The sequence below is a fragment of the Emericellopsis atlantica genome (genome assembly GCF_019669845.1).
Source record: "Emericellopsis atlantica unplaced genomic scaffold F5Z01scaffold_7, whole genome shotgun sequence".
NCBI classification, from domain to species: domain Eukaryota; kingdom Fungi; phylum Ascomycota; class Sordariomycetes; order Hypocreales; family Bionectriaceae; genus Emericellopsis; species Emericellopsis atlantica.
Window position 1 is genome coordinate 209,507 of NW_025764709.1, and position 14,152 is coordinate 223,658.

At 57.0% G+C, this 14,152-nt stretch overlaps 4 protein-coding genes across 4 annotated transcripts; 1 reads left to right on the forward strand and 3 right to left on the reverse strand.

The window, feature by feature from the left end:
• Positions 1–1,289: 1,289 nt before the first annotated feature.
• Positions 1,290–6,933, reverse strand: F5Z01DRAFT_680242 (ubiquitin elongating factor core-domain-containing protein; the record flags this gene model as incomplete). Its single annotated transcript, XM_046265580.1, has 10 exons — positions 1,290–2,205; positions 2,260–2,279; positions 2,301–2,601; positions 2,638–2,744; positions 2,766–2,816; positions 2,841–2,883; positions 2,914–4,556; positions 5,328–5,387; positions 5,434–6,850; positions 6,914–6,933. 10 exons carry the CDS (start codon positions 6,931–6,933, stop codon positions 1,290–1,292), a joined length of 4,578 nt encoding a protein of 1,525 aa, XP_046120168.1.
• A 967-nt stretch (positions 6,934–7,900) lies between these two features.
• F5Z01DRAFT_634572 (uncharacterized protein) lies at positions 7,901–8,736 on the reverse strand (the record flags this gene model as incomplete). The annotated part of the gene is made up of 3 exons (XM_046262072.1): positions 7,901–8,262; positions 8,328–8,383; positions 8,435–8,736. 3 exons carry the CDS (start codon positions 8,734–8,736, stop codon positions 7,901–7,903), a joined length of 720 nt encoding a protein of 239 aa, XP_046120169.1.
• A 587-nt stretch (positions 8,737–9,323) lies between these two features.
• F5Z01DRAFT_634573 (uncharacterized protein) lies at positions 9,324–10,184 on the reverse strand (the record flags this gene model as incomplete). Its single annotated transcript, XM_046262073.1, has 1 exon — positions 9,324–10,184. The coding sequence occupies one exon, from the start codon at positions 10,182–10,184 to the stop codon at positions 9,324–9,326; it is 861 nt and encodes a 286-aa protein (XP_046120170.1).
• A 1,222-nt stretch (positions 10,185–11,406) lies between these two features.
• F5Z01DRAFT_500833 (Alpha/Beta hydrolase protein) lies at positions 11,407–13,964 on the forward strand. The gene is made up of 2 exons (XM_046260279.1): positions 11,407–11,700; positions 11,767–13,964. Exons 1-2 carry the CDS (start codon positions 11,609–11,611, stop codon positions 13,832–13,834), a joined length of 2,160 nt encoding a protein of 719 aa, XP_046120171.1. The 5' UTR covers positions 11,407–11,608; the 3' UTR covers positions 13,835–13,964.
• Positions 13,965–14,152: the final 188 nt, after the last annotated feature.

The window sequence follows — 14,152 nt, forward strand, 5'->3', positions numbered from 1 at the left end:
ATAGGGCTGGTCTTTCATATTATATACTTGACGCTCAACGGCATATTCACCGCGCTGAGCTCACCTAGCACAGCTTCTCCTCTCCTGTCTCCCCTCTTCTTCTTTCTAGCTCTTGTATAAAGCACTCTGGTAACCCCCATGTTTCAAGCCGATTGTAATCGTTCGTACTCACGGTTTCACGGCAGCGGCGCTGTTTCTACAACTGAAGGCGATCTGATGCTACGACAACCTTCTCCATACTCAAAAACCCGTGTGTCCAGCAGCCGAGTATAACCTAGCTTTAAATACTAGGTTCTAGCATTATAAAACCTGGGTTCTAAAATCAAGGAAAAGACTTATTACTATACCATGAAGCGCATCTGAAATCGCAAAGCTTGAGATCTTGCTTGGCGCCGTCCACAAGGAAGTTGTCCGGGCGGAGATCGCCCTGTCAGATACCATGTTGATGTATACACACAGCCGACTCTATCTATGGCCTGGAGCAACCACTTGCTGCGGAGTTCTGATGAAATCTGGTTGTTGTGTTCATCGAGCATACGCTGAAGGCTAGTGGTAGCCACAGAGAAGAGCCATCCGGAGGGAAACTCAAGCTGGCGACCTAGGAACCTGTGGAACCGTTAGGCAGGCATCGAGAATACAGCAAAGGGGCTACTATACCTGACGATTCGGGGATGGTCTCCTAAACGTTCCCACACACGCTGTTCCACTCGAAATTTCGCCAAGACGCTCGGCCGTGGTTCTATTGTCTGATCCGCATATACTTTGACAGGAGCTTTCAGAACCACTCCAGGTCGGACTCGGAAGAACACAGCTGTCGAGCCAAAGTAGCCTTTGCTGGAGAGATTCACAAGACCTAGTCACTGCTACTTTCTGTGGAGCAGGTGTCTCATGAAATTGTATACTTTCGCCGTCTTGTGAACGACGTAGCGCCAGCAGCGGACCCAAAAGGGCGGGGGACGGTTATCTGTGATGGACGACATCTTCCGTTGTCGGTGAAAAGATGCTTTGGAGTTTGAAAGTGGCTGTCCCTGCAAGGTGTGAAGAATGAAGATGCCCAATGGTTACACCAGGTTTCGAGAAAGCCTACACCGTCGCATAGGTACCCATGCAGGGCACTAAACTCCTCCGTGCTCGAAACATGAGGCGCTGTGGCAATGGCTCTGCTTTTCCAGTCTATAGACCTACACCCGCAAAGAGGAAGCATCAACGCCCGGGCCTCAGTAGGCATCTATGATACACCACAACCGATTGCCTCGTCATGCCACGTTATCATTATTCTGCCGCCTCTATCATCCCTCCGTGGTATCCATCCCGTCATTCTGAGCCCCCGTCGCTGTGGTGCTCACCAGCTTGTCCCGGGCCGCCTGCACCCTCTCCTCCTTCCACCTCTGAATCTTCTCCTTCAGCTCCGGCTGCGGAATCGCGTCATCCACCGTCATCGGCTGGCGCGTAAACGGATCCTTGGGGTCGCTGAGCAGATGCTGCGCAATCGTCGAGCGGTCCACAATGTGCTGGCTCGGCAGCAGCACCGGGTCGTTCATCAGGTCACCCATGATGGGATCCTCAAATTCGGCGGGGATGTCGCCGAGGTCGAGCTCTGCCTGGTCAATGTCGAGCTTGGCCTGGACAAAGGCCTGCTTGAGCTGGGCCCAGCGCTCCAGGCCTCGGGCGTCGAGCTGGCCCTTCTTCTCTAGAATGTGCGACACGCGATCAAGCACCTCGGGCTTGTACGAGCGGCCGTCGGCGGCGACCGCGTGGATGAAATCCGGCGAGCTGCCAAGGTTGAGGTAGATCTCGACAAAGTCCGAGATGAGCTGGATGGGCCGAAAGTGGTACTTGTCCCGGTTGGACACGGACAGCTCGGCGGCCGCCTTTTTGCCCGCGAGGGTCTCCACGTTGTAGTTGAGCATGCTCGCCAGGCGCGTCACAATCTCGGGCATCGTAAAGGACTCGCCGAGCGCCTCGGTGAAGAGCTTCATCATCTCGAGCGTCTCGTTTGCGAGCTGCATGTACGACGTGGCCTGGTTGCCCAGCGTCTGCAGCTCCTCCTCCTTCTTCTGCCGCGTCTCCGCCGGCATGCTTCGGTCCTCGAGCTCGCGCTCCAGCGCGCGCATCTTGGGGAACTTGGTAAAGGCCTCGTCGAGGACGTAGGTGGCGTCGTTGAGCAGCATGTTTACGAATTGGACAAAGAACGCCTTGTTCACTCTGGCGGGTAATGTATTAGCAATGCACGCTCCCGCCCAACGGATAATTACTCACTTGCTCTCGCGCATCAGCTGCTGCCGGTATACGTCGTTCACCCACACGCACTTGATGACCTGGAAGATCTCGTAGCGGATGTTGAACTTGTCGTAAAAGGCCGAGTTGGCGCCCGTCGACTCGCACTCAATGTAGAACTTCATCAGCGAGTGGAGCAGGTAGTCGTTGGCGAACGGAAGCGACACGAGCTGGTCGCCCAGGACGCCCTTTTTCAAGTGCATAAACGGCCACGTCCCCGAGAAGAGGAGTGTAACCAGCGACGACTTGACATAGGGGTTCTTGATGTAATCCGAGGAGCGGAGCAGGGTGATGCAGAGCGCAGGCAGCTCCTCGCCCACGGCACTGAGCAGAATGTTGGGCAGATAGCGGAAGATGAACTTGAAGTTGTCCACAATGATCTGCAGCACATACTCGGGCAGGCACGCAAAGGCACCGTTGCGCTCGACGGACAAGGGGAGCTTGATCGCCTCACTCTCGTGGCCGGGCTTGTAGTCAGTGCCCGTGACCAGGCGCAGCAGCCAGACCGCCACGTACCGCATGAACCGTAGTGATGTTCCCTGCATGCGGTCGTCCAGGAGAACGCCCTCAATGGCCATCTTCAACCCAATGGCCTTCTCCAGGACGCTGGTGTGTCGCTTCATGGCCACCTCAAACATCTGCATCTGCGTCGGGGAGTTGGCGATCTTGGGCCGCTCCGCCTCCATGGCCTTGATGTGCTTCTCCAGATACTTGATCTCGCGGTCCATGTTCTTCAGCTGCGCATTGGTCGCCTCGCTGCCGTAGTGATGCGCCGCCAGCGTTAGAAAGAAGGCCTCGGAGATGAAGTTGGAGTCCCCGGGCTCCTGCTGCGCATAGTATTCCTCCGCCGCCGCCTGGTCCGCGTTGATCTTGGTCTCGTCCTTGATATCCACACGCGGCTGGCGCTTGAAATACTTGACGTCGATCTTGTCCACCTTGCTAAAGTCATTATCCATAAAAGGTTCGCAAAAACGGTCAAGGATGGTCGTCACATTCATCATGAAGCCGTCCGAGGCGACCTCCTTGGGGTTCACCTGGAGCGCGCGCCTTTTGTGGTTCGTGTTCATAATGTAGGCGAACCAGTCCAGTGTACGGTTCCTTGTGTCGGGACCTGCGCGGATGAAGGAATTGGCAATCTGGAACAGATCGTCTTGATGTGACCGCAGGACCATGCGCAACGCGTCTTGGGAGTTGGCAATGCGGCCCTTGTCGAGGGTCCGCGGCCCGGGAAAATAGCTCTTGATCACCTCAGGTTGCAGAGGAGACAGTCGGAAGAAGGGGCCGAGCAGGGTGTGCTTCTCGATATTGTGGGCGGACTGCGCCATCTTAAAGGTGGCGTCTTGCGCGAGGTTATGCAGCAGCGGTGGGAAGCGCGCATACGTCTGTAGCGCCTGGATGTACGGCTTGTAGTCGCCCTCCATCGACAAGCCCGACAGCTGTGTGCTGATGGTGATCATGGTCCTCGTGAAAAGCCTGGGGATCTCTTCGTCCTCGTCAAATCTCTTGATTGCGTCTTCGTAGAACTTGAGGTCCAGCCCGTTCTCATCCAGCGGCCCGCGCAAGACGTACGGCACCAGTGTGTCTGCCATCGCATTCTCGTCTCGACCAAAAAGTTCCGGCACAGTTAGGCAGAAGAGACAGTTGCTAAGACTCAGCCGCTTTGCTTCCTCCAGAACGACGACCCTGGCGGGGCTCAACCCTTTTGCTGAGCTAGCTGCCTTGACTGCACGCTTCCAGCACGGTAGCAGGTAGTCCAGCAGAGGTTTCCCCTTGGGCCATGTAGACGCCGCCTCCATTATAGCTTGATCCAGGTTCGACAGCGAGAACTTGAGCGGGTCGCCCGATGCGTTCGCCTCGGCGTTTGTGTTGGGTAGGAACATGAGGCGTTGCCCCGTGGGTGTCGACATGGTATGCGGATCGAGCGTGACGCGGAAGATCTGCGACAGCACGCGATGTGTGTAGTCCTCGTCCGACTCGGGTGCACTCGGTGTCGGGGCGGGTTTTCGTGCTGCTGGGGGAGGAGAGGGTTTGGCTTGAGCCAGACCGTCAGCATCGCTCGACGCTGGTCGCTTGCGGGAGGGGCGGGCGGTACCTGAACCATCCTTGCTGTCTGGTGCGCTGCCAGCTTTTCTGCTGCTGAGCTGTGTGACGGTGATGGGGCTGGGCTTCGTCTCGGTCTGTGGCTTCGAAGAGGAGGCCGTCGAGGCAGATGGCTCGGCTGTAGGCTCTTCTGGCTTGGGCGCCGCTGTGCCCAGCTTGGCAAGACGTCGCGCTCGGATCTGGCGGATGTTCAGTCAAACTGCTGCGATCGCTGGGAACGCTGCCAACATACCTGGTCCATCTTCTCCTTGTCGGGAGCATCGCCGCCTGGCCATGACGGTTGCTGCTGGGGCGGCTGCCCAGGGTCTTGCGGGTTGTCGGCGTCCATGATCACCCTCTATGCGGTCGAACAGCAAACCGAAATCAAAGGATGAACGTGGAAGGCGGCGGAAGAGGGACGCGGTCAAAGGCCAGATGATGGATGATGTGACCTTGTTGTAAGATTGGCTGGCGGCTGGTGACTGGCACTGGCGGCCCTGAAAGTCCAGTGGCCAATAGTGGGGTGTGACGCAGCGATAGCGGGGCGCGAGGCTACCAGACTTCACGTAGGAGCACACGAGTGTAATCGCAATGCTACAGATAATCTGACTCTAGCTTGTTGGCAGAACTGAAGGCAGTTAGGGAGTGGTTATACCTAAGAAAGACCAGTCACGAGACAAAGGCACAAGGTTGAACAGATCATGCAATATTGGATCCCTCCCCGTAGGCCCAAACTCCGCTTGTCCGTCTCCCAAGCTTCAAGTCCGCCCACTAGTCGATGCCGAAAGCTAGCAACTCTTAATCATCATCTGCCGTTCTGTGGACCTGCTCAGTACTTATGATCTATGCCATCTTCTGCAATGAATTCAAATCCTATGTACGCCAGCGCCAGCCTATGCGACCCGGGTATTCGTGTCTGTATGTCTGTGTGTGCCGTACGCGCGTGCGTGCGTGCGTCCCAACGCCAGCACCAAGTAAAACCCATCCCTCGTCCATTGTACATTCTTTTTACAGCCTTGGGAGATCTGTGTCTGTCCCAGACGATCTCCTTCTCTCAGGCATCGTCGGCATGCTCACCCCATCTGCCGAGTTCTCTCTGCGGATGGCACCAGTGCCAGAGTTGTGCGCTGCTCTGATGCGGCCCTCTTCTCGGCTTCTGTTTAGCAGCCAGTTGACGTGCATGCGGATCATGTTGATATTGTTGCGCAGCTCCGTGACCTCCTCGCGGATGGGCATCACTTGGTTCATGGTCCACATGCTCTGCCGAGCTTCCAGGTGCGTCAAGTTCTGGTGGACTTCTTCAAAGCCCGCGTCGAGATCCTGCATGGTGCGGTGGTCGCCCAGGGATGAGTCGCTTCTTCCTCGCCCGTCCACGGCTAGCGTGATGTCTTCTATTTTCCTCGCATTCTCGGCTTGCTGACTGCGACACTGCTGCACTTGGCTTGTAAGGTCGGCGTATGTCTGGATAAGGTCGCGTTGTGATCGGATCACCATGCCAGACGCGGTTTCTGGGTGGAAAGGGCACTCGGACAAGTGTTCGGCGAGGTCGCCACGTTCCACGCGGACAGGGCACCCAAGGTCAGCATACTGACATCCTACTTCGATACCATCACAGTCGAGCTCATGATGAGAAGCCATGGATGCCCTCGTGACCATCTGCCAGCATGCCTCGCATCGTGCCTTTCCTTTCTCGCAGGTGAGGAGATGGAGATCCCGGTCCGCCTCGATGATGGATTGGTCGCAGTAGCGACAGTGCGTAGAATAATGCTGGCAGTAGTCGACCACGGGCTTGGACCTGACCTTTTTCTCGCACTCTGGGTCGGCGCAGTGGTAATCCTTGAATCGACACTCGACTGTCGCATGCGTCTCAATGTTTTCCCGCTTGCATTCGTGTGTACAACCCCGACCGTGATGAGGACATTTCACAATCAGGACATTAAGCTGGGCCCTGACCAGTCGCCCCGTGCTGAAACACTCGGCCCACGTCAAAGGCTCCCGGTCGACTGGGCAGGCCGTGCCAGCTGGGCTCGACTCGATGCTCCTCCGCAGACAGCGGTAACAAAAAGTGTGGTCGCATGGCGTCGTGACCGGATCGACGAGGGGGTCGTGACATATCGGGCACAGCAGTGCTGGGTCACTTTCGGAGACATAGGTCAGGGCATACATGTCAAAGACACTATCGCCTCCATATTTGGCTGGCAGGTCGAGCGAAGCGGGATGCGGTGTCATCAACGGGCCTGTTCGACGTGCCGAGGTCCCGTTGCCGTCTACACGGCCCACAGCTTGTGATCTCCAGCGCCCAGATCCCCTGCGAGCACCTCGCTCTCCTCGGTCCGCGTTGGTTGGCGTGTAGTATCTGTCTGGCGACGGTGGACGCACCAGACTCGTGACAAGGTCAGGCGTGGGTGAGCTCCTCCGCATGTTGCGTCGCGCAAAGGCCCGCGCGGCGGCTGGACTCATTCGGTAGCCATCGTCGCTCGAGGACTCGGACGTCCTAGACCCGCGTCGATCCGGCGGGATGGTGACGCGCGGGCGTTGTGTCGCGGTCGAGGATGACGACGGCTGGCTCGAGGCCATGATGGGTCTGGTACGGATAATGGACCGTTCGACAGTGAGGCAGGTCAAGGGATGCGTGATGAATACATCAGGGGCGGGTTGCAATTGATGAGTGGAAGTGGTGGTTGTGGTTTCTGAGGATGACGGACGATGGTGGCTGGCGGTGTGTGCGCAAGCCGGGTAGGGCCTTGCTCGAGTTGTACCGTCTGTGGGCGCGCGATGACTGTGGTTGCGACGAGGATGGCAATTCGGCGTGAAGATCGCGGGTCGTCCAAGTGACGGCACCTCGACGGCAACTGGATGCTGCCCCTCCAGGGTTCAGCTGACTCACTAACGAAAGGTGTCGCTGCTCAGGCCTCAGTCTGCATGTGTGCAAGCCTGCCTAACTTTTTCAAAAATTATAGTTGCACTGCGCAATCTGCCATCATTACATGTAGCATTGATTCATTCTCTTAGCTCCATCTCTCTTTTATGAGAGCATTTATTAATACAGGCGACACCGTTCTGAACATTGCTTTTCGTGTTCACTAGCCGCTGACGTACCCCGCAACCATGGGTCCTTCCGCCGCCGCATTCCGTTGTGCTATTGACGGGAGGCATCCGAGGCAGTCGACCCCTAACACCAGCTTTATCCTGTCCTCGGCTTTGATGTAGCCTTGAATTATAAAGAGGTGCTTCGTTGGACAGGGCCACTGTATTCCTTTACCACTAGCTGTTCGTGTCAGTAGCTTTTGTCCTCCAGAACAAAATGACGTCAGACCTTAGAAATGGATGCCTCGATAGACACACCATTCGAAGAGACAAGTCGGGGAAAAGCCAGGAGATGCAGTCTCGCCGTCTGATGATCGAGAGTGTCCCTGCGGACTAAATGCTAACAAAAGACATCTATGACTTGCTAATGTGCGTGTAGCCTCTGTAACTCCCTCTTGAAATACATGTTCTGCAGGGTAGCCTCATCACCACCGACGTCATGGGCACGTGCCCTATGCTAAAATCTCCTTGCATGCCTCAAGACCTTCATGTCCTCTGGCGTGGTCACGTGGACACGCGCGCTACGAATATCGGATCTGTCCAGAAGCTGCTCGAACACAGCTCCAAACTCTGTCGAGCTCACGACACTGTGCTGAGCCGCGTCCTCGTCTACTTCCACGCGGAAACCCAGGTACACTTCGTTGAAGCGGACGGACTTGTCCAGGTTGTCGCGAGCAGCGCCCAGGCACAGGGAGTACAGTGCGCCCTGTGTTATGGCGGGCAAAGGGTGTGTGGCCAGGTCCCCCTGGGAGCCAGTGCACATGGTGAAGGAGCTGTTCTTCTGCTCGCGCAGATACTCGATTGTGTCGCGGTAGGCAACTGCCAGTGTCAGTCTCAGGTGCTCTGCATGCTCAACTTGCTGTGAGCAGGATGCTGTCGCTTACAGAAGTTGGCCTCAAAGGAGATGTTGAGATTGTAGCGCAGACGATCCGTAGTAATGCTCTCGATAGGGTCCGTAATGTATTCTCCGCCAACTACACGTCAAGTTAACCCATGGGACTCGGTATTGGATGGGGAGGGCCATGTCATGCCGGAAGAGTAGACGTGCTGGAAGGTTGGCAGCTTGCCCTCCCGGACCTTGGTCACCACATCGGCAACCCCCGAGTCCGAAGCAACGTCAGCCTCGACAAAGGTGATGTCTTTGGAGGTCCCCACGCGCTTGATGAGCTTGTCGGCCGAATTTTGGTTGCGCACAATGGCCAAGACGTTGCGTCCTGCCTGCAAGGCTCCTTTGACAGCCGCGACGCCAATGTTGCCGGTGGCCCCGACGACGAGGACCGTCTCCGCTGCCATCTGGATGCTGCGGGACTCGCGGGAGTATAGGGTAGTGTACAGAGTAGTGGTGCGGATGCCTCTATGACACAGAACAGGATCGCACTTTAGTAGCAAGGACGGCAGCCGTCATGGACAGTGACGAGGGAGCCAGCTTAGATATATTAATCGGTCACGTACCACGATAATTTGGTCCTGGCTCCTTCGCACTTTTACAATTGTCCATTCTCCGGACAAATCCGACCTTGGCGAGGGGCTCAACTTGATTGGACTTGGGAGGCACCGATGCGACCTTGGGACTTTCATAATATTATTAATGGCCCCTAGCAAGGTCGTGGGATCACCGGGAGCACGATCTACAATGCTGTCAGCCCTAGGACAATTGTTTTGATGCCAAGGTATTAGTCGTCGCGCTTTAACAGGAATTGACTACACGTGCACAGTTTGAATCTCCTGATTTTTCAAATTAATACCTCCCCAATATCTACTTTTGATAATAGTCTATTTTCATCCATTACTCCTCCAGCATGCCGTCTAAAGCGTGCGGACTGCGGACTCCTTCCGCGCGCCCAGTGTCCTTCACCATCAAGAATCCATTCACCAGCCACTTACAACATGGCAGCGGCAAATGCGAGCGCAGCGAGACCACCGGCGACAGACAGGCGAGCACCACCAGCAGTGGGACCGTCGGTGTAGGCTGGGACGGTCTGAGCCGGGACAGTAGTGACCGCGCCGTCAGCTCCAGTGGTAACGTAGGCGCTGTGGACGACACTGCTGTGGACAACTGGGACCACGGTAGTAACACCGTTGATGACGGAGGTGACGTTGCGAGTCGCGGGGACGAAGGTGGTGGGCTGGGGTGGCTTGCCCGTGTTGATGGAGCTGTAGGGGCCAGGGGTCGGCTTGACACTGTTTGTCGAGCTGGAAAGCAGGCCAAGACCGCGAAGGATGTAGCAGTCGCCGATCAGAGCACAGGCCTTGCCTGGGTATTCGCGGTTGGGGTTGCAACCGTAGTCGCCAGCGGCATTGGTCTCGCCAGCGGCCGGACAAGCAGCTGGAGTAGACGTAGGGTTGGCACTGCTGGTCGTGGTGGAAAGCAGGCCCAGACCGCGGAGGATGTAGCAGTCGCCGATCAGAGCACAGGCCTCGCCTGGGTACTCACGGTTGGGGTTGCAACCGTAGTCGCCAGCGGCATTGGTCTCGCCAGCGGCCGGACAAGCAGCTGGAGTAGACGTAGGGTTGGCACTACTGGTCGTGGTGGAAAGCAGGCCCAGACCGCGGAGGATGTAGCAGTCGCCTATCAGAGCACAGGCCTCGCCTGGGTACTCACGGTTGGGGTTGCAACCGTAGTCGCCAGCGGCGTTGGTCTCGCCAGCAGCTGGGCAAGCGGTAGGAGTAGACGAGGGGTTCGCCTGGGCTGACACGGCGCCAGCGGCAGCCAGAGTAGAGAGGATAGTAGAGTACTTCATGGTGGATGTGGATGAAAGTTGTGGGCGGTATGAGTGGTGTCAGAAGTGATGCGGTGTCTTGGAGGAGGGAGAGCTGATGAGTGGGTGAAGATTAATATTGAGGCTCGTCGGCACCTGACGCTTTATAGAAGACTTGTGGCATCCTGTTGCAATGGTATGTCAAATTTTCATCCGGCTGTTCCCAGTATAGACTGGCCCTGCTGCTGAAGCCGGACGAAGAAAGAAACTTTGCCTAAGCCTGCGAAGAAGAAAACGCGAGTTGCACTGTTGCACGCAGGGACGCATCACGAACGTAGTCCAGAACAGGGCCAGCTGAAAACAGAATAATTAGATGTTTTCGGCGCTGGTACCTTTCCAGTGCCGGTCGCTGCATGCCGTTCGATAGGTTGCATTCTTTCACAGGAATGCGGCTCTGAGCCGGATCGGAGGCTGTTTCTGCCTAGTCCGGCCGGATCCGACAAGTGGCGTGAGTTGAGACACTGAAGCCTACTGACTGTCACCGAAATAGAAACAGAAGAGAAAAACGATCACATCGCATGATATTCCATCGTGCGAGAGCCGCAATCGGCAATGCTCGACGCGCGGCGCAACCAGACTAGTTGGCTAGTCGAGGCCGCAAGAGGTCCGAGATGCAGACGGAGACGCCGCGGCGGAAACAGTGGGTACTCGGCCGACATGCCGGAGGGCTGGAACCTGGGGGCCCATCTCACCTCACGTCTACTTGGTAGTAGATACGATCCCTATCCCCTGCCTGGTGATTTGGCAACTGCGGAACATTATAGATTCATTCTGTATAGAGAGGCAGATTCGGCGAAAGCTTGTGTCTTTACAAGCAAATTATTCAGAAAACAAAGATTGTGTGTGAGCCAAGTAGGTGCCCGAGTCAACACAGAGTATCCGTACGGTTCGGGGACTGTGGATTGTGTGAAATGCGTGTCACGTGTAGCAGACTGCATGACATTTGGTCGCATCATAGTAAACTCGCCTGCACGTTATCAAACGTTCAGGGACCTCTTCTAGTGTCGTGCAAAGCAGCTGCAGGGTAGGCTCATCGCCCCCGACGTCATGGACACGTGGACACCTGCGCTTTCACGTGCCCGCCCACAATCGGGCTTTCACATGCCGACAGCGACTGGATTCCAGCGCTGGAAATGAAGGACTGACCATCACAAATCGCCCCGAACCGAATGGGCGTCACGAGTCGCGTCGGCTGCACAGCCGACGCATTCCATCTCGCCCCATTGTCATTGTGCTGACCGTCTTTCTTTGTTTGCATAATCATCACAGCACCAGCCCATCACCATCTTCAGCTTCCCACCCTCATTGTCCACAGTGAGCGCGTCCTAGACCCCTCAGCGCCACCATGGAACGCTGGGCACGTTGATAGACCGAGTACAAAAACCGAGTCGCTGTGACAAACAAATATGATAGACCACGTGCTTGGGCGGCCGTCGTCCAAGTCGCGACGCCTTCAAATCCTCGCTGTCCTTTCCTTCTGGTCATTCTACCTCTACCGGTGCGTTGTTGCTGCCCCTCCCCGCTGGCGATGCTGGCAGCTAGACCTCAACTGACACGTCGACAGAGGCAGCAAACATGGCCCACCCGGGGCGCAGACGCTCTCGCGCCTCCTGTCCACGCGCCTGACGACATGGCAGACCATTGTCCTCACGATGCTTCACCTCTACGCCGCGCGCAACTTTAGTGCCCTCGTGGGCCTCGCGTCGCCCGAGCCCATGGCCAACATGTACGATCCGACGTACTTTCGCGCGACTTGGTTCCTCACGGCGCTCGATGCGGGCTTCTGGACGGCGATGCGGATACAGCGACCCAAATGGCTGCGCGACATAGCCTCGATCGTCTTCTCCGTCTTCTACCTCGTGTCGGCGGAACGCGCAGACGAAAAGGTGCGCAAGGTCAGGGGCATGTTGACGGTGGAGCACCTGCGTGTTTCGTGGAATAAGGGGACTACGCCGTACCTGAGCTTCTTTCAGGGTCTGCTGCGACCAAGGTTCACGCGATGGCCGCCACGCCAGGTTCGCATCCCCCGACCGAGGAGTAGCGACTACAAGGAGAGTGTTGTCGGGTGGCTCTACTACGATGGGCCCCTGGCCGATCTGGAGCATCACAATAAAGTCATCTTGGATATCCCCGGTGGAGGCTTTGTGGCCATGGACCCGCGATGCAACGACGACAAGCTCTTCTGCTGGGCTGCCAAGTCGGGCCTACCGATCCTCAGTCTCGACTACCGAAAAGCACCCGAGTACCCGTACCCATACGCCCTCAACGAATGCTTCGACGTGTACACGACGCTGGTGCAGACAAAGGGACGATGCATTGGCATGTCTGGCAAGGAGGTGCCGCGGATCATCGTGACGGGCGACAGCGCAGGGGGCAACTTGGCGGTGGCGATGACACTGATGATCCTGGAGAACGACACGCCTCACTTTCGACGGTTCACCGGACGGGGTCACCTGCCTGCGCCTGATGGCCTTGTCTGCTTCTACCCTGCCCTGGACATGAACATTGGCAACTGGATGACCGACGAGCAAATGTCACTCATCAGGGACCGCAAGATGAGAAAGACGAACAAGTCTATCGTGAGAAGAAAGAGTCGCCAATACAACGACCTAGTCGGGACGCCGCACCACTCAGATGACGAGGATGACGCCCCGCCATCAAAGGGCACAACGTCCGCCACAGTGGAAAGTGAGGCTTCTGACGAGAACGCGACGAAATCACACCCAGAATACTCGCACACTGGACCCCGAACGCTCAGTGGGCCAGCCGCCCACGGGGATGGCAGTGCCTCTCTTCACGTGGAACCGATGAAGACGCGCCTGGCGACTTCATCCATGATCTCCTACTTTAACGACCGTGTCCTCACGCCCGAGATGATGCGCGCCATGATCATCCTCTACATTGGACCTCACAACCGCCCCGACTTCTCATCAGACTACCTACTCAGCCCCGTCCTCGCGCCGGAAGCCCTCCTGGCCAAGTTCCCCAAGACCTACTTTATGACAGGCGAGCGCGACCCCCTCGTCGACGACACGGTCATCTTCTCCGGCCGGCTGGCACGCGCCAAGGAGGCCGCAGCGCGTCACCGAGCATCGCCCACCGCCCTAGGCGACTTTTCCGAGGAGCTGCGCGACCTGGGCACGGCCGAGGTCATGCTCATCCCGGGGACATCACATGGCTTCATGCAATTCCCCGCCCTGTACCTGCCAGCGTGGAAGCACTTTCAACGCTGCGCAGAGTGGTTCGAGCAGCTGTACACGCACGCGGACGCTGTGCGCGCGCGCTCCGTGCGCCGACGAAGACCGCTGCCGGTCCCTCTGTATCCGGGTGCCGGGTATGGGGGCGCCCGACCCCAGACGGCCGAGTCGAGCGGTGACGAGGATCGACCGCTGGAGATGAGCATGCTCAGTCGCGGGCGCAGCCGCAGCACGGCGGGGACACCGGTCAGTGATGCGCAGCGTGAGGAGGACAACAGCAGTAAGCCACGGGGCCAGCACAAGGCGAATGGCAAGAAGAAGGGTGGGATGAGGATGAACAAGTCACTTGTCAAGTTGGCCAGCGAGGAGGACCTGTTGTCACGACGCATGCATGGGTTGACGAGCGGGCTGACGGGCAAGGGAGACGACTATTGACGTCCGTTATTGTGTGGCGTGATGCGTGCATTGGATGTATGTACGTAGTCATGTATGTATGTATGTAGAAAGTGAAATACGAGCACATGAGGCATGCATGATTATGTGGACAGGGCAAAGTCGCCCGGATAGAACGGGTGCAGATGCATGAGTTAACTAAGTACTGGAAGCAACGGCACGGCAAGCCGGATCCGTCTCGCGTTTCGACGCTGGAATGACGACTCGACGGTCTAGATGCGATCTAATGAAGTGAGGGGGCAGTGGTCCAATTGAGTTTGTTTGGACCTGCTGAATAACCTGCTTTAATCCGAGTGGTCT